Source organism: Aythya ferina, assembly GCF_964211825.1.
Source record: "Aythya ferina genome assembly, chromosome: 2".
Classification (NCBI taxonomy): Eukaryota; Metazoa; Chordata; class Aves; order Anseriformes; family Anatidae; genus Aythya; species Aythya ferina.
The window spans coordinates 96014922-96039562 of record NC_140297.1 but is presented as its reverse complement, the minus strand read 5'-3'; the positions used below and the strand labels follow the sequence as shown (position 1 = coordinate 96039562).

The 24641-nt window shown below is 35.9% G+C and overlaps 1 protein-coding gene across 4 annotated transcripts in view; it reads right to left on the bottom strand.

Moving 5' to 3' along the window:
• The window catches only part of GABBR2 (gamma-aminobutyric acid type B receptor subunit 2), a 500245-nt gene that overhangs the window by 371566 nt on the left and 104038 nt on the right, over positions 1 to 24641 (bottom strand). For all 4 annotated transcript variants that reach the window (XM_084508376.1, XM_084508377.1, XM_084508378.1 and 1 more), the window contains one exon: positions 19327 to 19464. In XM_084508376.1, coding sequence (XP_084364502.1) covers positions 19327 to 19464 — 138 coding nt within the window. The remainder of the gene's footprint in view (positions 1 to 19326; positions 19465 to 24641) is intronic.

Sequence of the window (24641 nt, the reverse complement as noted above, 5' to 3'; positions counted from 1 at the left end):
TTTGGTTTGGTTTTAATCAGGGCAGCCTGTAGATTTATGGTTATGCAATAATATTATTAAATAATTCCTGACTACAAATTTTGAAAATTTAAGCACCAGTATGTTCAATTGTTCTTTTTTGTTGTTGTTGCTGTTTAAGTTGAAATTTCTAAAAGTTAGAGGTTAAGAATGTTCTTGTCTTGAATGTTCTTGTTCTTGAGGCAGGACCTCAACATATTTTATCCAGATGGAAGTCCTCCATTGTCCTCCACATTGTCCTCCACTGTACCTCTTCATTTTCCTGTGTATATATCACAACTACAGCTTGAGTTCATCATCTTGTTTCTAGCATGATTTGATGGTCTCCTGCAAGCATCAGGAAATAACTTTATACTGATTACTTGCTTCATATCTCTCTAACCTGACAGTAATCCCTTAAATATTCATTTTCTTTCAAGAGGTCACTGACAATAAATAAATAAATAAATAAAAATATAAATTCTATTTTTGAGAGTGCTCCCTCTTGAATTTTGCCTTTCTTAAGAAGGCTGTGATGGTTGAATTTAGTGCTCTAGTCATACCAATCTTTCCAACAGGATTCAGTAATATATAAGGTTGAATTTATGATTATAGATGAGCAATTATAGTTCTTTTCATTTAAAACTCAAGTACAACCAAGGGAAAAAGGGCTTGACCAACGGTGCAAAACATAGTGATTTTGCATTAAATAGGTGGACTTTCTCTCTTCTTTATATTCTTTCACACTTTCAGTGCAGTGATCTTCTCACCATCATAGTCAATCTGCCTTCCTGAGTTTCTCCTTATTGTAGTAAAGAGCAAGCCATACATTCTTGTCAGTCTGCTCCACACAGAAGGCAGACATCATTGCATTACATTATTTATGTACATTTCTGCCTGTTCTCTTCTTTGACTTTTGGGACTGATAAGATTTTTTAAAAGATCTTTTAAATGTTACTGCCTGTTGAATTTTTTGATTGTTAGGGTTATTTGGAAATGAACAAAGAAGTCTAATTAGTAGAAGAGCTTTAACACTTTAGTAACCACGTGATGTCATTATGGCAAGAGATACTGTAAGTTCCATTTATCTGAACATAAATGATATTATTGCAGTTTTTGGAAAAGTGCTTATTATCAGCTGGGAAGCAGTATGTTTTCATCACTGTTCACAGTCTCAGGAAAGCAATTTTTCCTTTTTTGAGAATAATTTTAAGCCTATATAAGCATACATCACATGTTGCACACCTTTTAATATTAATATCTACCTGCCACAGGGAGTTCTCTGAAATCTATTTACTCTGACTACTCTTCAGACCTCTTGTCCATATACTCAGCAAGAAGTTATAACTTCTACATCCAGCCACATGAGGCCACACCCCATTTGGATCCAGAAATGTTCACATACAACTGAGGCAAACAGCTACTTTCCATATGCCTCAAAAGCAGGTTGTAAAATAAGCAATTCTAAATGCCTATTCTAATTTCACACTTCTTTGTAGTGTAAGTCATTAGTTTGAATACTTGATAAGTAAAGCACTGTCATTTACACAGTTCAAGGAAAGTACTAAAAGTGACTTTACAACTGATACTTTGGTTTCTTGAAAGCCATTGCTATTGCAGGATTTCTCTGCTGGAACTACTTTAGGACTTATCTTTAAAATGGTTTTAGATGAGAGGTTTCATGAATCTGAATGGCAGCTCAATGCAAAAGTAATATATAATCTATTACAAAACCTCTGTATAAGGGCTCGCTTTATGCCTAGTTCAGAGATTACTCCCGTCTCCTGAATATGATCATTACAAAAATCACTACCTCCTCTGCAGAAATATAAATATATATAACCTGTAGAACTGTGATAAAATGAATCAGTTATTTGTTAGTGAAAAGCAAGCAAATGGATCACCTTACAAACTCTGCTGTCATTTAGAAATACTTGAACACAGAATTAAATGTTTCAGTCGCCAATAATGCCAACACTTTCAGAATTCTAATGTGTGAAAGATAAAACCATCTTTAGTGTTTTAAATGTAACAAGAACTGCCACAGCTCAGCAATTTCAGAATCACAGGACCACAGAACAGGAAGCTCAGGAGATCATACAGTCCAGCCTCCTCCTCAGTGGTGGGTCAAACCAATGTTATTTGTATTATTAAATTCTTTGTTTTTCAGAAATATTTATTTGTACATGGAGTCATGCTCAGTTCAACTCAGAGGTTATAACTCTCTGCTTCATTGTTATTGCTTTTAAAGCCTGAAGGAGGATTTGGAAAAAAAAAAAAAAAAAAAAAAGTAACAATAAATGCATACTGAATTAAACAGGATTAAAATAAAGTCTGCTCATCATTTTTGGTTGATAAGGGAATCTAGTGATTTCAGCCAATCAGTATAATTTTGCTGCTATTACTTCAACTTTCTACAGAAAAAATAATAATAAAAAAAAATCAAGATTATAACTGTGAGCTACATTTGGAGAATGACAGAACAGCTGAGGTAGGAAGGTAGTTCTGGAGACTGTCAAGCTTAACATCTCTGCTCAAAGCAGGGGCAATTCAAGGAGGTTGCTCAGGGCCCTGTCCAGTAACATTTGTGAATTTTTCCCAGGATGGAGTTTACACAGTCTTTCTAGGTTTTGTCACCTTTACAGTGCATTTCATTTTGTGCCCATTGCCTCTAGTCCTGTCCCTGGCACCACTTAGAAGAGCCTGGCTCTGCCTTCTTTACTTACTTCCTACAGGTATTTGTACTCATTGATTCAATCCCCTTGAGCCTTCTCTTCTCCAGGCTAAACATCCCCAGTTTTCTCATTGTCTCCTCACTATACAGATGTCCTGATCCCTTCATCATCTTACTGGCCACACCAATACATCTGTGTATCTCTTGTACCAGTGAGGTCAGACCTGGAGAAACCAGTCTGTTCCTCAGTGTGCTGGTGGTAATATACCTAATGCTGCCAGACTCCATAAAGCCTTTGGGCAATGTGTTCCAATGTTTCACTGCTCCCATGATAAAGAAAATTCTTCTACTTATCTACTCAGAATTTCCTTTGTTCCCTCTTTAAAGTGCCCTGTTTAGGATATTAGTTTATGCTAAAACCAGGCAACACATTTAAAACAGGATCTCATTCATGCATTGTGAATATAGTTCCCATTTTTTATGGCTCGAGATATTCAAAGTATATTTCTAAAAAAAAAAAAAACCAACAGATAAACTTAGGGTCAGATGGACATATCAGAATTTACAGTTTGTAACTTCCAACCAGAATCGTAAGATATTTGTTCCTGAAGGAAGAATACTTTTAAACTTTTATGCAGAATCAAGAATCCATATCCTCATCCAAGAGAAAGCTATAAAAACTAATAAAAACAAATCACAGGATTAGAAATACTGCCAAACATCAGTTTTTAATTTTGCTTGATTTCATCTAATTATACTTACTTTTATAAGTACTTCAATATTCTTAGCTCTGATCTGCATGTTGTGTCATACTTTTACAGTGCTGAATTTTACGTTTTATGATCAAAGAAAATATAGAGATACTGCCATGGAAAAATAAATAAATAAAAATCTGGAGGTTCATAAGTGTTTGTTTATACATAATCAAAGTGTCATAGTGTCAAGGTATTAGCACCGAGAGGTAAGTATCTTCAAAATATGGGTATACTTAGTCTCTAAATTTACCTAAAGAAAGCTTAGAAAATAGTAAAATTATTTTTTATTAATGTCTGGGTTCTAAAATATTAGAGTTTATATTCCTAGGTTGTTTATGGAACCATAAAAATAGAAGATCTTTGGTACATATTTTGTACCAAGATTTTGGTACATGTAGAATACTTCTAAATATGATGCCACAACTCTCTTATCTTTACCTTTTGGTAAAATAATGAACATTGTGATTGCTATGTTAAGGTAGTGAAGAATCACTGTATTAATTCTCAAAAATACTTGCTCTGAAGTTCTGAAAATTAAACGTAATCAATACCTAAATTTTATAATGTTCTTCTCCTTTGAATATTTTTTGAAACTTATTCACTAGTTTATGAATAAACTGAAGTGATTTTTGTTGTTATTGTTGTTTTATATATATATATATAAATATATATTATATATATATATTATATATATTATATATATAAAATATAAAATATATTTATATATATATATATATATAAAACATTCTCCAGTCACTTGTTCCTTACAAACAGATAATTTGACTGCCCTGTGCTGAATTGATTACAAAGAATCCACAGTCTTCATCTTCTACATGGATATAAGTTCAGACATACCAAATGTCACATCATCAAGATCAATCACATGCTCTTTGAGTTATATCTTTGGGAGAACAAAACGCATTTCATTCCTTTATATACTACCTAGAATCTTTTGAGCCCTAAGCTATAATCAATAAACCAGGTATTTAGTGGTTTTATCCTTACTATGTGTTTATACTGTACAAGGTAACTTGAAGGAGCATGGGGAATACACACTCAGTTCTAGACCACATTGAGTATCCTAGTATTTAAAAGTTAAATACTGCAAGAACAACTTGTGGAAGCCAGGTCCCAGAAGAGGACTCTGGACTCTTGCATGCACTTAGCTTCTTTATACAATGAACTGGAAATGACAGTGGTGTAAAACACACTAAAAAACCAAATATATATATATATATATATGTATATATATATGTATATATACTACATATAAACAGGGCGCATCTATGTCCCACTGCAAAATAAGGCTTCTTAAAGTTTTGTGTGGCCAGAAGAACAGCATGTGAGGGACAGTGATCCCATAGCCTACTTGTTATGGCACCCAAATATGATTTTGATTCTCTTACAGAAGAAACTATGTAAAACTTCAAGTTTCTGGGCAAGTGCTCTGACTGCATTATTGCAATAGTCATAAATACCACTATCTCCTGGCCACTTCATCTGCTGGAAAGATCTTACAGAAATACAATGTATTTTATTAAGGCCTATTTCTATTATTAAGTAATAGCAGGCTGTATCAGCTAGAGCTGGTCTAGATAGCATACACAAAGGCAGATCCATAAATGTCCAGCACCTGGAGCCAACTAAGACAAAAAGGGAGCTGACTTGTGCATTTATGCATTCCTAAAAGCAGGCTAAAATTCCATGAAGGGGATTTTTTTTCAATCAGTGTTTTGGTCTTCCATGTATAATACTAGCTTAAATCCTCAGTAGAAGCATACGACTTACTCTGTACTGAGCCCATAAAGCTGTTATAACAACTTTGAAGAGATTTCTCCAGATGACTATTAGATTGCAGAGCAGGAAAAAGGATTTGGCTAATAACTTTTCATTTTGTTCATTACAGCCACTTCCACAGCAGCCGATTGTGATGGTAAAATTAGAACTGCAATTTTATGTATGGTGATTAAGCAGAACAAGCAGTTGCAGTATGATGAAAGAAAGGCATGGTTTCAGAAATACCTGGCAAATACTCATAGTCTGAGAACATCAATGTTTTTTTCAGAGTTATGGAAAACAAAGTTAGGCACTTAAGCTCACTGTACAGCACACAGGGAGAGTTAAGTGCCTTAGGATGGGACTCAAACACATCTGGCATACTGGGGCTGGAGGTGGTTAGAGCTGGAGCAATGAGCCCTTACAAACTGAGAAGTGCATCTGAAATCCCACCCTCCTCAGGGTTTAGGCAACATACATTATAACTCTATGCTCTCAGGGACCAAAGCATGCTCTGAGAATGTCTACACTTCGCTGTATTTCACTCTTTTCAGGTAAACCTGGAGCATGGATGTGTGGCTATGCTTATTTCTCCATATGTAGAATCATAGAATGGTTTGGGTTAGAAGGGACCTTAAAGATCATCTAATTTCAAGGACTCTGCCATGGGCAGGAATGACACCCACTAGATCAGATTGGCCAACGTTCCATTCAGCCTGGCCTTCAACACCTCCAGGGATGGGGCATCCACAGCTTCTTTGGCTGTTCCATTGCCTTCTAACCTCAGAGCAAAGAATTTTTTCTTAATATCTAATCTAAATTTACTCTCTTTTAGTTTAAAACCATTTCTCCTTGTCCTATCCCTACACTCCCTGACAAAGTGTCCCTCCCTAGCTTTCCTGTAGGCCTCCTTTAGGTTTCCCCATGTCCTTCTTGTGCTGGGGACCCCTGAGCTGAACGCAGAACTCCAGGTTGGGTCCCACAAAAGCAGAGTAGCGGAAGAGAATCACCTCCCTTGCCCTGCTGGCCACACTTTTTTTGATGCAGACCATGAGATAGTTGGCTTTCTGGGCTGCAAATGAAAAAAAAAACAACAAATTGGGCTACAAATTCAGGCAGGATTTATACAGTCTCTTGGACATACAGCTAAGAATTCCAAAGTAATACAATCCACATATTCTCAGTAGACATGAATCATCAAATTTACTGCACAGTGCCCTCTCCCCTTTACAGCTATGCTAAGGATGTCCTATACTGTGTGAAATCATTTGGGGTTGGAGATGCAAGCTGTCTTTGCAAGACAATTACAAGACCATCTGCAAAGCAGTGGTATGTTGGGCAACAACATTTAAAGTTTCATTTTCCCAGTTCACATAACCAGTTGAGCCATTGAACTAACTAGGAAATTATGCCCTGTTGGTTCATCTGCAGGAACGAACATGAACTTTTAGACATAAAAATAAATGCTTACTATTCAAAGGAACAGACTGCAAGCCATGACTAATTGGCAACTTGTTTCCTTTAAGTCTTCCTAGCACTACTTGTGGCAATGGAAAACTAAAAAATTAAGAATGAGCTGAAAAGAAAGAACAAACCACAGAATTATTTATTGTTATAAAGATTAATACAGAATTTGTCTGTCTTGTTTTAATGGTTTAAATAAAAATAAAAATAAAAATAAAAATAAAAATAAAAATAAAAATAAAAATAAAAATAAAAATAAAAATAAAAATAAAAATAAAAATAAAAATAAAAATAAAAATAAATAAAACACCTTTTAAGACAATGTAAATAGCAAATTCATACATCTCTTATTGTGGTCTAACCGTTAGACAAATTAATAGGAGAATAGGAGACATGTCAAATTAGTGCAGGGACATCTTTTACGAGGGGAGACCTTATTTTATAATTGGATATATGCCTCATGCAACCTTGAGTGCAATCTATGCATAAGGTGGCTATGATAATTATAGTTCCAAAATTGTAGCTTGAGGTCTTGATCAATGAAGGTGGATCAGTGTCAGGAAGTGAAACTTAGGGCCTCATAGCTCATAAAGAGAGAATTTTATCACATTGTCAGGAAGACTTCCAACAGTAAGGACACAATTGCATTGGTCACAAGATTTTTTACATTATCTACTCAAAGAATTCATTATCAATGTTAATGTTATTTTGAAGCAACATCAGTTTTGGCAACTGCCACATTACTAAATTTCATTAGCTAAGACACAGGTATCAGAAAAGATTTCATGAAGGTCACTGATGAAAAATCAAATTTGCTTGAAGACACATTTCTTCCAGAGTGGTCTGATCACAGGAAATTTCTTATCACCATTATCATTATACACAAATAACATACAGGCTCCTTATACAACAGTAAGCTATTGGTTTCCCTGATCTATCCTTCTCTTTCTGATTGGCAAATCAGACTTTTTTTTTTTTAACCTTTTAACTTCTCATAAGCAAGCAGAATATTGCAGGTGAAGGGCCAAAACAGCTGGAGAGTAGGAAGTCAAAGGAAAAAAAAAAAAAGTCAAACAAAACTGCATACATAGCACCCACCTAGGCATGTCAGCCACATTCCTGACTGAAAATTAATTCTGATACAATGCAAGAAAATGCAACCACATTTACCTGAAATGTAACACTGCCCCATCAGCAGTAAACTGAGCCATCAGGAGTGAAGACAGTTTTAGATAATTCTAAATATGTCTGTCTATATATGTAAATATATATAAGCCTGTAACAATCAGCACCAACCGTAGTCTTCACATCTTTCTTTAGTATTTGCTTTTCATTTTGTTAACAAGACCTAAACATAATACTGATTGCTATTGCTTGCTCAATCACCCTGCTTTTCTCAGTAGGATTTAGAGTCTTCAAAAAATAATCAATAAAAATCTGCTTACTTAAACAAGTCTTTGGATTGATCTTTTAAATTAAACAATAGACATTAGGAAAATAATCTCTTTAGCATGATTATGTCTTTATAGAAAACAACAACAACAACAAAGAAAAATGAAACAAAAACATTATTATGAATGATGCAAGTCTACCCCACTTTCCCAGAACTGACTTTTTCCTTGCAAATACAGAATTCTTAAACAGAATAGTGGATCTAGTTTGGGAGTTTGTTTACAAATGCGAAATGCAGCATACAGCTTTTGATTTCTAATTGTATACTGTTTCAAATTGAGACTGTCATAGATCTTTTACAAGCTCTTATTTTCCAAATGGTTATGACAAAGAACTTTCTTGCTCTGTTTTAAAGAACGAATTAAATCTTTCTTTGTGTCAACATGGCAATGTTTAATAATGAATACAGCTCTAAAGTACTTCATGCAATAATTTAGACTGCCTGGTTGGAGATCTTTCACTCCCCCAGCCATATATTTTCTTGTTTCAGCATCTGAATATTGAAGGATTTGAATGAATCTTTCAGAAGCTGTGCCACTAATCTTTTTACTTTTGGAAAGAAAACTGACATAATGAATCCACCTCCTGATACATATTGCACCTTCACAGTAGCTTAATTATAAGTAGCCAGAGAACTTTCCTAGCTTAGTGTAGTATCATAAAGCAAACAAAGCTCTTAGTGGTTATGCTGTAAATCCTTCTGTAGCTTATTAATCAGCCTGTGATATGCTGTACATCGGATAACATATAGTCTAATGGACTTCAGCAAAACACAGAAAGATGAGGACAGAACTTCAGTGGGGAAATGCTTTCCTTTTTCTTTGAGAATTAAGAACAGAATGTGACATAATTTAACACAGAGCTCAGAAATCTCAGGCTATTCATTTCATAAAAATGAACAAAACCAAGGCAAGAGAAGAAATCAAATGAAATCTGGATTTGTAACTCCAGTTAGAAATTACAACACAGAGAGCCAGGAAGAGCTTCTCAAAGACAGTTAAGAAAGGTACTATTCTGGAATTATTCTTCAAGGAAAAGTTTAGACTCAGTTACTTAAGCTTTCTACAGTTATGAGTCTCGAATGTGATAAGAAGGCAAAGAAAATGTCTCAGAACAAGTCTGAGCTGAAGAGTTGTGTAATGTATTCCTGTTCTCAGTGTAATGTTAGGACCAAACCTTCTTACTCCAACTATGGATTATTTCAGCAGCAATTTTGTATGCATGTGTTAGTGCTTTTCCAACAAAGCTTTAGGGCTTTTAAGCTGCAATGATCATAACTACTTTCCCTGACTGAAATTCTGGTTTTGATATCTGTGATAACTAAGGCTAAAGGAAATAAATGTGTTTCCAAATCACTTTAACTTCAAATAAAACACAAGTATGCCTTGTTTATCCATTTTTTTTCTCAAGATGGGTTAAAACTTAGCTGAGCCAGGGGAAAGCATGCAGCAAGAAGTACTGCTCTAGAATGGTACCCCAGGAATCACTCTAGAGGTATGGAGCACTGAGGATACCAAGAATTAAGACAAATACCATACTGGTCATAACGCAGATGAATCATATACCAAGAGCGCTACAGTGCACTAGAGAATCAAGCCCTTTGAACAGCCTCTATTATAAGAGGATTTGTACTTCAGATCTTACTTTTCTATAAACATATGAACAATTTATTACTTCTTCAATGGAACATAATTAAGCTTTTTCTGTTTTTAAAGGCCAGAAATATTTTATTTCAATTTCAAAATTAGATTGTGGGAGTAATGGCATAAAGCAATACATTTTTTCATACCAGTTTTGCCTTGAGTTAGTTGGTGAAAGGAACTGGACAGAAAGCAGTCCCAGGGTTTTCCAAGGTAGCTACTAAGAAACAAGTCAACAAGCTAGTCTTATAGAACATACCCAAGCTACCTTTCAGAAACAAAATAAAGCGGTTACTCCAGCACACCTCGTACCAAAATTACCAACTCTGGCTTTACAAAAATTCTAGGTATGGGCCATATTTGGGGGATCAGTGGTTAACAAAGATGGAAACTAGATTTTTGGATTTTAAATGTTGCAATAATTACAGAAATACAATAGTACAATCTTAATACTTTTGAGTAAATTAACATTGATGGCCAAGACACAACTAAAAAGTGACAAAAATATTGTATTTTTAGGAAGAAAGGTAGTTTTCGATCATTATAAACTACAAAGCAGAAGAATCATATACAGATGGGCAACCAATTAGCATCTGATTTCCCTAAGCTAGCTTTCAAATAAGAGACAAAAAAAAAAAAAAGATTTTTGTAAAGTCAGATACAGAGAAAAATGCAAAGGTGATCTCAAAATGTAATAGTGCAATTGCTGAGAAACTATAATGTTGCTCCCACTCAACAATGGGAGACTTTAAGCCACACCTATGGGTCACAATGTAAAAAAAAAATAAAAAATAAAAAATAAAAAATAAAAAATAAAAAATAAAAAATAAAAAATAAAGCTATATGATTAAAGCATCAATGCAACAGGGTTGACAGAATTGAGCAGAACTGAGAACAGAATCCAAGATTATCGTTAATGGGATTTTAGTGTCACACAGGTATATCCCCACAAATCATGTGTCCTTTTCCCACAAACACTCAAGAGGAGACACACTGACCATCTATGGGTTAGATGGAAATTTAGTAGCACTACTGTCCAGTGTCTTGAGCCATACAGAAAACAGGTACTAGACAGATATAAAGTACTAGAAAAAGCACAGTGAAAAAAAATATCTCAGACCTGGAAAATAAATCAGCATATATCACAGTCTGCCTCATCTAGCATAGCAAAGATGCCAAAACACAAGCTGATTTTCCAACAAAGAAAACCTTAGGTCTGTCTATCATATCAGGGCAGGGAGCAGGAGAGAAAGAAGAGATACAATCAAAGCCAAGCATCTCCTCAGAAGCACCTCCAGAAAAAGCAGCAGGAAGCGGTAATAAACCACCCTAGGGGGACGTGATAGAATACCTCTTGCAGCAATGACTGCAAAGGGCAATACTGAAACGTTTTGGTAACTGAGCAAGATTCTATTTGGAAGGTCCACACTAGTTGAGGGGCTGTGGAAACCACACAAGAAAAGACTCCAATGTCTTTTACAGAAACTACCAAATAGAAAGAAATAAAACCAAAACAAAGATAAGCAATAAGACACAAGAATCTGATAAAAGTTAAACAGGTAAAAAAATCCATACTCTGATAATATGCAAAACTGGGTGCTGTAAACACTTTACCAATTAATTGAGCTAGCAATAAAACAAGATTTTATGTTTGGAAAAAACATCAATGTTCATATGTTATGGCTTTTTTGTGTGTTTTTTTTTTGTCCCACCCCTTTCTTTTTCTTCAAGAGACGATGTAGACTGAAGGAAAGAGTATCTGGAGGAGAGGGAGTATCTGATGTATTCAGAATTAAATGTGTTTTCCCAAATGCAGGGGATACTTCATAGCAAAACAATACCCCTGCTTTTCCAGTACCATCAATGGGCATCCTGGGACCAGAGAGGCTCTCCCATGAGAGCAGCCCTGAGCCAGAGACCCAGGCACTTCCAGACCAGCCTGCTTTGGTCTCGTGCTGCTTCCTCTGATTTTTCAGAAATTTTCTAATTAGCTCTATTATAAAGAACATAATAGAAAAGAACTCTGAAAGTGTTTGAACTGGGAGAGGTAAATATTCCTCTGCTGCTAGCAGCTGGCAGAAGTGATTTTGTGGCCAACCTGCAATGCAGATGAAGCATTTCCAGATCTGTGGAGAAACACATAACAAGTATTTTGCTGCTGCGGCAATTCTAAGCACAAGTTGTCAAAGGGTTAGGCATTCCAGCTGATGTCTAGTAACTGTTTGTCAATGACTTCAGAATCTACTGCCCTTAAGCAGGGAATCTTGGAAAAAAGGCAAGTATTATCACCTCTCATTTCTGAATCTCCAAAATTTTCTCAACTTTATTGTACCACAGATTTTTTTAAGCATTTGCTGTGAAACATGTGAATAACAGTAGAGTTGTCCTGAAAATTTTGTTAAAGCAGTATTTAAGACAGACATTCTTTTTCTAATTTTTTCAATTTAGTCCCATTTAAATTAAAAATTTAACAGAGGACAAATAAATAAAATAAATAAAATAGTAATATGAGATCTGTGTAGAATGGATCATACACATTTTACATTATTTAGAACTTACACATGATTCAGGCTTCACCATATAAGCTGAATGTGAACAAATCAATAAACACCTTCATATAAAAACAAAATTGTTTTTGTTTTTCCAGAAACAAAATTCTCAGCAAATGCATTTTGCTGACACCTTTTTCATCCTGACTCGGAAATAGGAAAATAGGCAAATTTTCTATACTGAATGAAAAGGTAATATGTGACTAGCTCAAAATTTAAATCCTGTATTTCTATCTTCTAACAGGATTTCAGTGAAATAAGAATTTTTTTTTTTAAAAAAAAAAAAGAGGTATTTATTCAACAGTATGCTTCATAACAAGTTTTTAAATTTTTGTTTACTTTGTAGACGATCACCTATTTAATCTGCATTATTGATCCAACACTGAACAAACGTGAATGAATGAATATGGAAAAACAGACAAGAAGAACAAAACTAATAAAAAAGATATTTTTTGCTTCAGAACATGCAGGTCAGAGTTAGAATAAAAATACAGGTTCAGTATGATAGCTTTGATATTATTACCAAACTGATATTATCAGTTTGGTAGCTTTGACCTAACTCTAGAACTTCATTTAAATACTTTCATTCACATTTTATGTAACAAACTGAACTTGCTGACTTTAGATCAAATGCAAAAACAGTGTACACTGTCATTTACTGTTCTCTCCAACAGTAGAAATACAAGACAAATGAGATCAAAAAGAACAGCTAATCATATTTAAATTAAGTGAATACTGGACAGAAGCCAATTTCAAACTGAGAGAAAGCCAGATTAAGCCAAGTCATCTCACTGTAAATCAGTCTCATACATTTAAACAGAAGACAGAAAGAAGTGGAGGGAAGGTCCTGCTACATCTTGCAGGGCATCTGCTATAGAAGATATGCACTTTTTACCATACCTCAGTCTGGAAATTTTCTGAAATTTTCAATTTAAACTTCATGAAACAAATTTCTGTGATTAACAGTGACTAATGTTTCCACTGAGGTACAACTGAAATAATGCACCAGGAATCAACATCGGAAAGAAAGAACTTTCACTACTAAGTTAATTCTTCTGCTCTGGGCTTGTCCTCGCAGGTGTATAGCAACATTAATTTCTCTAAGTTTGAGGATGAATATACAACTAACTTCCCAAGCCATAATCCATCCTACCTTGCACATGTACACATCTGTGCTACCCACAGAGACACAGCCTAATTAGGAGGCATGATACTGCTGATCTAACTCCCCATGCATTTTCTTCCCCAGCAGCAACCACACAGCTTCAGGAGGGCTGCGTCAATAACAGCAAAGCTCCTGCTGGCAACTTGTATCAAGGGGAGGATTTGTAGAACTAAAAGGTCTCTCTCCCTCCAAATTCAACAGAGCCTCTCTCAAATGAGGAGAATCTTCACATGAAATTCTACCTGAAGGTCAGTCCTGCTGTGTTTTCTTCCTGTTCAGGAGCTCCCAGGCATTTCTATGATGAAGAAAGTAAAACTTCCTTATGTGCACAACTAACTCCCGAAAGCAGGACCAGAATGTCATCTGGTTTGCACCTTACATAAGTCCTCAAGAAGTGTTTTCCCTAGCACACTTTGCCTGTTAAAATTACAACACCAGCAAAGAAAGTCTACAAAATCCCTCCAATCCCAGGAGATAAAATAGGAAAGCAAAGAAAACAAAAAAATGATGATAATAGTGAACTGAGGGCTGAGAAGCCAAAGACTCTAGTTTTGTGGTGTGCTGGGTCATATTCCAATGGGAGACTGGCCTGTTCAAATGGGACCGCCTGCATCTCATAGATAGAAGTAGCTAATCTTCTTAGCCAAAGACTAGTTTAAATGCCCTTTTCATTGCTCAGACTAATGATACATAGAAATTGTGCAGTGAAGCAAAAGTAGCACAAACTCACTGTGCTGAAACAAACGTGACAAGGAACGTGATTTTTTTTTTTTTTTTCAAAATGTTTATGTGCCCATGCCAGAGCTCCAAGTAACAAGCACGAGGATTTAGAAAATCCTGACATTAACAAGAAGAAATATGATTCAGTGGGCAGCATAGAAACCTCTGAGATGATTTGTGTTATGGAGGTGTTAAAAAACACTAGCTATAGGCGGTATTAACATGTACCTTAATGAGTAACAGAGCCAACAAATAAAGTCTGTTTTCGTATAGTGTCCTACAATTCTACACACAAAAACACCTTAAATCCTGCTTCATAATCCTCTGTTCTTTACCACTTGTCCACATTTTCTCTGCTTTTTTCCACTGCTTTTAAAATTCTCAGTGCAATCAGTCACATTCTCATAATCAGCAGCTGGACAAGAAGCAACAAATGTAATGGCAGGCTCCCAGTTACCTTCATGCTCATGTCACAGCCTTTCCTTCATTTGGATCCCTCTCCCCAGCAGTTCCTTTATGCAGAAATGTGTAGAGGCTAATAATCTTTGGGAAGTTCTTTGTTAAAATATGGTTTCAGTTGGACAGTGGTCAGAAATTATCAGGAGGAACTGACAATAAAATCACATCAGTCTTGTTTCAGAAGGAAACCAAAAGCTAAGAGCATCAGTGATTTTCATTAATATCAGCTGTCTTTCTGGCAATTCAGGTATTGGATCTTGAATGCCTATGGACTTCTGTGATAATATAACAAATCTCAGGGTAGGCTCTTTAATACTCCGTGACATCAAGTTAGAGAACTAAAGGAGTTTCCCTTTCTAACATGTGAAGCTGCCCCATGTTAATACAGGAGACTTCTTTTTTCTGCCAGAAGTCCAGCCCACAAAGTGAGCAATACATCATGATTAGAGTACCTACAGTTTTCTCAGAAAATGTTCCAACATGAGACTCTGAATCCTAAACAAGGTTTCTGTGTTGTGAATCTCATTATGATCTAATCACTGGACCTGTAGCAGTTACCTGTCTAGAAGCCAGCAGTTATGACTAGATTACATTAAATATGTGGAGGGTGGATATTTCAAGCAAGGGGTAATATTTATACTGATTCTGGAAGAGGCTTATTTCCAGAGTTGACAGAAAAGATAAATGAAGCAGACTGTAAGAGAATGTAAACATCACAACAAAGGAAAAAGAAAAATCTCCAAAATGGAGAAGTAGTTCAACAAATTGAGAGAGGTGGCCAGTTTGGTCAAAATCCTCATCCCATTTAAATTCTTATGTTAAGATGGCAATTGGGAAACAAGAAGTGACAGATGACAATGGAAAATAGGTGAAACAACAGTCTAAACAAACCAGACAGTTTTGACAGCATAAGAAATTCACATGGAAAGATAAACAGTTGATGGATAGCCTGAAACAGAAGAGAAAGACTGAATTATGAACAATCTCCTCCATTTTGGACAACCTGGATACTATCTGGAATGTATTGGTGTATAAAATAAAATACATAACTAGTCATTTTCAGTGTAGTGCAGATATTGCCAGTGATTCTTCTTTACACTGCTTAATGGCCTCAAATACTCATTGAAAGGGAATGGAGATAAGATGAATGCTGAAGAATTTCATACTGAAGTATTTCCCTGACAGCAAAGAAAATGCCCCATGTTACACCTTCAAACCTTTATGACCCATTGCCAGATACAGAGAATAGTATTAGCACTTTATAAGCAAAATGCCAAAGATTCAAACTGATTGCACACCACAGATGGGAGATCAAAGCCGTAGCAGCAGTCCCCAGCCTGTGTTCAGGCTGTCACTCAGCAAAGTAATGACTGCTGGCACACAGGAATGGCTCACAGGGAAGCTCTCAATTTTCCAGGTTTGAGAAGCTAAGGAATGGGTATATGTGCCTCTCCTTCTAAGAATGAGTGTTCAGAAACAGATTGTGACACCTAGCACATCTCAGTGAAAGTCATTAAGGATGAAATAAGTATTTGCTGTCTAAAACAACTTGCTTTTTCCACAGATTCAAAGAGCACCATTAAAAAATCATTACTTTTTTTACAGTAAGAGATAATTGAATCAGCCAGCAGCTGAAGACAGCCGGTTGAGAACAAAATCTCCCATTCTGTTGCTGATTATAAGTAAATCAAAATTTGTCAAGATGGGAGAAGAAAAGTACCTTCTGTTTAGACACAGTATGAAAACAAGACAGAACAAGGCACCTTCAGACTAAGACTGTTAAGCTCTGATAGTCTCCCTTATTTCACACTGTTGCGGGGCACCAGTGAACTCAATTTATCAGTGAAGCAAAAGTCACTGTACTTCACACAGTGAAGTAAAGACACTGTCTTTATCAACAGAACACAGTAAGGAGCGTACAGACCACAGCTCTCTTGCAGAAAATTATCTCCCTTTCCTTCCTCTCATCACTATTATAGAATTGTTTGAGTAAGAAAGGCAATGTAATAATTTCCAGCACATTTGTACTTTTTGCCTTTTATTTGATTTCTTGTTTTTGGAGACTTTTTACTGGAGACAATAGGGAAGAGGCAGAAATGAAAAAAAAAAAAAAAAAAAAAAAAAAGAGAGAGAAAAGTCTCCCAAGTGGAAGAAAAACAGTTAGACAGAAACCTGGAATTCAGGGCTAAAAGACTTCTAGAAAAGTTTTCCAGGCAATCGGCCTTGTATCTGATTTGCTAAGGTAAATGTTCCGTTGTCCTTCTTTTCTTCCCTATTCTCCCCAATACTCCCAGGATTCTGCATTTCTCTTGCAGGGAAGACAGTCATCAGTTTGCACAGTCACAGGACACCTGCGTAAATCAGATCAAATCAAATGTTCCTGCTAGGGTTAAGAGCTCTGTGTTCACGACTGCCTGCACCAGAGAAAAACAATGGAGTCAGACATCCAAATGCAAATCCTCTACTCAGCAGTATGATGTCACCTTAGGTTTTGTCTATACACACTGTTTTCCTTCTTCTAGATTGCAACACAGAATGACTTTAGCATGATCACAAATTTACATAACTATTTATGGGAGGTTGCTCTGATTCTCTGAGGTGAATTTTCAAGCTTTAAGGGAGGGAGGACAGTCCTGTATTTTTTCAGGCTGAATATTATCTCTCCACTACCGAGAATTACAGATTTTTGTCTATTCCATCTATTCAAGTTACACATTTAATCAAAGATGTTCAAGACAGAGGATTCTGAGGAGTGGAAGGATTTATACTCCGTTTTCCCACTATCTTATACATCATATTTTGCAGATATATGCTGATATATATATGCATACACACTGATTTGCAGATACAAATATTGCTGTTTCTGTGTGACACGACACTTCCACAAACTGTTTCCATTCTTGCTGTACCATCCACTAAGCTTCACCACACTCCCCAGCCACACTATCGCTTGTGTTCTTTCATCATTCAATCGATATATAAAAACCTGCCACAAAGTGGAATTATGCCATGTGAGGATTGATCTAGTGCCTGCAGGACACTGAGCCCAAGCAACAGAGAATCCCTTGATATACTGGTATCATTAATAACATTTAGGATTTTGTCACAGTTGTAGTTGTTAAATACAGAGAAACAGATGCTGTCTCGTAGCAATGCTTCATATCATTATATAAGTTAACACATATATTGACAAAGTCAGCCACTTAAAAGCAACTAGGAGCTTTCTAATTGCCTTTACTTATTGACTGAGCAATTGCATTAAAAAAAAAAAAAAAAAAAAAAAGATTTTCAGGCTCTAGCAGGCAGAACTTGAGCATAAATTAAAAGGGTTTAGCACAATGAAATCCCATTCCTTAAAACAAGCTACATCATCTGGAAGTTCCATGTGACAAATTCCAAAATAACAGGGCTCCAGCCACACATTTCATTATAGCCCATGTACTAGGCCATTTTTTACAGAGTGGTAAATGATAGTTTCAGGCTTTCCCTTCCTTTCCCAGCTCTCCCCAGAGATATTCTATTATTTTGTTTCCATAGTAGAACTGATGTTTTTCACATCAGAAAAAAAATAATCCTGAAGCGTAAAAAAAAAAAAATAAAAAGTCTGATATGACAAGCATTGCAAACACAGTTAACAAGCTACTTTAATTATCCTCCTAAGAATTTCCCATTTGTACTCTGATCATCATCTTCTTCACAAACTTAATTATGCTTCATTTGTTCATTCTGCACTCTGCTCAGTGAGTATTCCAGGTGGAAAAGAGGGATCTGTTTGTAAGTGAAACCTCAAGTGATTGCTATATATTATTATTTTATCACTCTGCTACACAATATATATATATATATATTTATATATATATATATATATATATATATATATATATATATATATATATATAAATAAAGCAAGATACAAATTATATCTTTGGGCAATACAAATATTGAGTAGGACGCTGAGGTTTTTCCACAGCTGAAAAACAAAACTTGCTGCCTGCATTGCCTGAACAGCTATCAACCTCAAGATCATTACTGGGCAGATGACTGAAGAAATGAAGAAAATCATACTGCTATCATCCGCATTTTAAAGATTAATATTAATAAATTCTGATTCCTCAGCAGAAGAAACCTTTCCACAAACTTGACCTTTGAGAAAGTCAGAAAGAACAGCTGGGAATAAATGTGCTCTCTGAGTCAAATACTGAAACTCTTGCACAGTTACTACTTACAATTTATGTACTCCTAACACTTTTAAAGTCAATAGGAATTATTGCATTATGATTGAGTAGAGACTGAGTAAAGACCCCAGTGTACCATAGTTTAAGGACTGACAAGTTCCTCTACCTTGTTTAGAGCTGAGATTTGCTCACCTAGCATGACTGAACGTTTAGGTTGCTTTTTGAGATACATCAAATTAATTTTAATTAATTGATCTTCTGAGATGAACAACTGTTGTCCCACACTCAAATATTTTGAGCACAATCCCTTGCCTTGGAATCTAGTACTATATAAAAGTGGCTGTCTTTATTTACATGCAACTGCACTGACCTTCAGAATGGTGGTATACTAATTACACAAAATGTTAAGCTTAAAAATCATCAAACACTAAGGTTCTAAATTAAAAAAGACAGATGTACAAAATATTCAGCATTTGAATATAATTAATTTCATGTCTTACCTGAACCAAATTCCATCCCTTTAGAGATTCAGCAATGATAGAAGTAACTGTTGCACATACGCCACCAAAAACCATCAGATGATTAGGTCCATATTTTATTGCGTCATAGAAGGCTTTGAGTCCTTTTGCATTGTCACACTGGGGAAAAGAAAAAAAAAAAAAAAGAGAGAGAAAATATTCACCATCACAAATAACTTAATGAACTAAGTAATAAACAACTGGGTAGGGATAAATTTGAGGGGTTGCACAGTATAAATTGAACAACATATAATATCTTATGGCCCAGACATGAATAACTTGTGCACTCTGCCTTGGACCCCTAACACGCTGCAGTACAAGAATAGGAAAGCCCCTCCTCGCTTCATTAAAACCCCTTATTTCTTCCTTCCAAAGCAGAGCTGGGACATCCGAATTTTGATATTATCTTTTGACAAAGAATAAAAATAGATAAATAAATAAATGAGAAATTATTCTGCATTCAGAGCTACCATTTCCCAAGGCAAAATTTGGAATGTAACACTAGATGTCAGCAGAACTTTCATAGTTGAAGGAAAATTTGACATTACCCATTGTGTCTCTTTGTAAAGCAAGTTCCATCTCTAACAAGACTCCTAAGAAACTTGTTCTTAAAGTCCATGCTCAGCACTCTGTGCAAAATACATACATATATATATATATACACATATACATGCGCATATGTGTGTACACACATATATACTAAAGAGTCTGTCATTTAGAAGGACAACACAAAACCTTCAAAAAATATCAAAAGAATATTCTAAGAGTATTCCTAGAATATACTAGGAATTAATTTGTCTGCTCTAATAGCCTGCCCTGCTTTGAGCAGAAGACTGGACTAAATGACTTTCTGAGGACCCATTCAACATGACTTGTTCTGGGATTTTCTGATAATTAATTTGGCAATTATCCAATTGCATTAATTTGTTCAATTTTAAATAACTATACCATAAATTGTGACCAGGACTGACAATAGAAATAAAGAGTAAGAGTCAGTATCACAAAATATTTGAATATCAGTCATTGACTGGAGTAGTATTGATCATTCTTCATAATTTATGTAGTCCCATCTTAATTCCTGAGCTTGAAGCAGTGTTAATAAAACATGTACCTGAAGTTCAGAATTTGATTCCAAACTGTACTGGAAGTCAGCCTGCCAATGGGCTCTAATGGTAGGTACCACTTCTCTAGTAGCAGACACTTCTTTATCTCCCATTTTGAAACAATATCCTCTGCCCTTTTTTCCCTCCTCTACAAATTCTTCCTCATAATCTTTACATGAACTATTTTTTGTACACCAACGTCCTATGTTTCATTGTAACTATTCAATAAAACAGTTCACTTACTATCAGCATCCAAGTAGTAATTGTTTTGCGTTCTGTTGAAAGAATAAAGATTTTGCCTAAGAAGTTTGCAAGCTTATATTAATCTTCTTACTGAATTAATATGCTAAAAGAAAAAGTATTCTATTTGCATGCTACTTGCCAGAATAGAATTATTCCTCTTATTCAGAAGGATACAGGTTATTGCTGCAGAGTTTAAAATTGCGTAATATAGAACAACTTTTTCTTTCTTATTAAAGGAAAAAAAAAATCAGTATGGCAGAGGCTCCCTTGTCAGTTTGATGGATCGTTGGCAAGCTCATAATGTGTAGGAATCAAGACTGTGATCAGGCAGAGTCCTCCATCCTTACACCTCCACCCCCTACTTAAAGATCATTTTTTTATTCCAAGTGCAGCTAAATATTCTACTACTGAGGGGTCTGGAGAACAAGTCCTACGAGGAGCGGCTGAGGGAGCTGGGTTTGTTCAGCCTGGAGAAAAGGAGGCTCAGGGGCGACCTTATCGTTCTTTATAAGTACATTAAAGGAGGCTGTAGCGAGGTGGGGGTTGGCCTGTTCTCCCACGTGCCTGGTGACAGGACAAGGGGGAACAGGCTAAAGTTGCGCCAGGGGTGTTTTAGGTTGGATATTAGGAAGAACTTCTTTACTGAGAGGGTTGTGAGGCACTGGAATGGGCTGCCCAGGGAAGTGGTCAAGTCACCATCCCTGGAGGTCTTTAAAAGACATTTAGATGTTGAACTTAGCGATACGGTTTATTGTAGAACTTGTTAGTGTTAGGTCAGAGGTTGGACTCGATGATCTCGAGGTCTCTTCCAACCTAGACAATTCTGTGATTCTTTACTTCTATAAGCAACCAAGGACTCTAGAAATTTAAATACAATATATAGAAACTGTACTTAACTGACATTTAGCCAAATCTTTGCCCTCATTCACCCCACCATTTCAACCTGCAGCAAAAGAGATTATTGACTTGATTTTCTTACCAACTTAAAATCAGAGAATATAATTCATATTTTTGCACTATGTCATATGTTTTCAGTGTTTCACTGAATAAAAGTTTAAAAAGAATACATATATGAAATAAGGACATTGATAGTAAAATAACAGTTGGAATCTGTAGCCCATGAAGCAGGTATACGTATAAGAAGTTATGGAGAAATAAAATTCTGTATTTTAAATGATAAAGATGTACAATCTGTTATCTGAAGTATACTTCATACTAAAATTTACTTTTACTTTACAAAACTTTTATGCATCCTTTAACTACTATTTGCCTACACAATTTTTTCTCACTGTAGTAAAGTCACTATATGCAGTGGGTAAATTTGCTGGGAAGTTCAGATTGCTATTATAAACAGGGTTCCTCTTTCTTATTTATTTGGTCTCTGCATGTTTATAAAGACACTTTCATGAAAACAACTCTCTTCCAGCCACTCATCATTTCTCCTTGGAAGATATGCTGAAAGCTTTATTTGTCTTTTCTAAAGTATAAAGGTTTGCACTGCGGAGATATATTACTGATCAGTCTAAAGTATGTGTGGGGTTTTATTGAATGAGATTCAGTTACAAGCCTACCATGTTGCCTTTTAAGCCACCACAATTAATTAGAAGAGTCAGTCTGCTCCTTGAGCAAAACTGTAGAAATGGTCCAAAATGTTTCCCAGAAATGAAGAAAAAGGATTTAAAACTGAGGATGGACAAAAAGCTGGACAGAAACAAAAGGAAAAACAATAGAGATGGAAGAAAGCAGACTTTCACATTTGTTTAATGTCACTTTTCACAACATATACTGTATATAACATTCTTTCCTCCAAGCAACAGAACAGTCCGTCACAAGCATTAAAAAATAATCATTCAGATAAAGATAATAGCTCTACTAAGACAGAGAGACAAGCAGTTAGAAAAGCTTTCTTCCTGCCTTTAGTATGGGAAATTCATCTTAGTGAGTTCCTAAAGCCCTCTTATAACATCACTTTTTCAGAGATCCCAGAAGACCCTATTGCTGCTCATCATCATCTATTGCCAAACCCTAATATATCCCTAACTGTGGAAGAGGTTGTTGAAGGACAAAAAGATCAGGCAACACAGAAGTGCCCACCCTATAATCAAATGAGTTCTTGAGTTGTTCTCATCAAGTGATGGTAACTAGATCCATGAGCAATGCTACATAGCAATCTAATTACAATACAACAAAAGCTTGCATAAGAACTAAAATCCTTAGGAAAAACAAACAAACAAAAAAAAAAACAACAGAGGCTACAGGGTAAGTCACATGTAGATGACAAGAAACTGACTTGGTTATTAATTGGAGCATGACTAACAGCAATGAAGGGGAAAGAATCCCTCATAAAAAGTCAAACACTTAAACAATTAAAAATACTACTCAAAGGAGCCAACGTGGCTTTTGCTAGATAGTTTTGCTCTTTCACTTAAACTGTCATTAACATCTCTATTTTGCTGAGTTGAACTGCAGCCAGCTCACTTTTGACTCATACATAAAAAGAGACAGATACGCCGTGTGGTTGATCTTGACTGCATGTTGAGATACTGAGAATGGCTGCAATGCATTTTGTCAGAGAAATCTAGTACCATAACTATAACTTCAAATACATGTGATTTAGTACATGATAAAATTTTCTTTGGAGGAAGGGGCTGAGAGCTACTCATCCCAAACATATCAGTTATTGTGCTTAGCCTCAGTCAGGAGCCAGTAATAATCCATGTACAAACAGCAAACAAAACTTTTAATGGATAATTACATTAAATGCATCATTTAACACAATGGCTTGGTAGAGATTGCATGCACAAGTCACACCAGGAAATCACCAAGCAGAGATGTGTGAGTTGTCTCAACTTCTCATTGAGACAAAGACTTATTAATATCACAGATGATGCCTCACAAAGTCCATTTTGAAGAAAGCAGGACTACTTATTTTAATTATGAAAAATAGCTAGATGAACTGCCGCATAAGAAAGGAGTTGAATGAGTTTAGGGATTGAAGTGCTGACCTTTCTGAATCCTCTTTGAAGGAAAGGCTGACAAATAAAGACAATCATCATCTATCAAGAAAGGAATCAGAACAAACAGGGAGAAAGTACTGCCTGAAGGGTAACAGATGCACAGGGATAAGAAACCTCTCTGGAGAGGACAGCACAGCAGCTGAAAACATGAGTGAGACCTTCTAGTTTACCCAAACAGTAGCAGGTCATCCTTCCTCTCTGCTGCGCAGGGCTGTATGAAGAGCACAACACTGAAATCAGAAGAAGCTGAACCAACCTCTGAGGGTTGCTGGCTGTCAGGAGGGCTGTCTGGCGGCTAGTGAATGCCTGGGTGTACTCTCAAACCATCAGGGCCACATGAGTGACACAGAGTTAATCCTCAATGCAGAGAATGAGAATTTCTGTGGAATTGATGCATGAAGTTTTCTGACTCCTATGGCATTGACAGGTCTGAGTAATTACAGGACTAGCAAGAGAGCTGGTACCTGTAATTTGATGGATCTAGTTAAATGTGCAGTTTTACAAGTAACAATAAGAACTTTTGTGAATTGATGCACTGTTCAGATGCATGATTATATTTAGATTTTTAGCTATTGGATAACTATGCCCAGCTGTTTCTCAGTTAGCTACGTTCTGGCACAACTCCAGTTGTCTGAGCAAAATGACACCCAAGGAACTGTTTTGGTATCTGTTGAGATACTGAAGGATAGATATCCCTTATGGTGAGAAGGAATAACCTACAGCTGTCATCTGCATATGGATATATCAAACTTTTTCAAGCGACATGAGAGCTTTCAGCAGCACTCTGTGCTAATATCATCAGAGAGAGGACATGCTCATAAATACCTGATAAGACCCACTTGAACAGAGAGAACAGAGGTACAAAGAAGTTTTCCTACACTTTACAAAATCTTGCTCAGAAACTAACTCTACATTAGACTATCAGTGTAGAAGG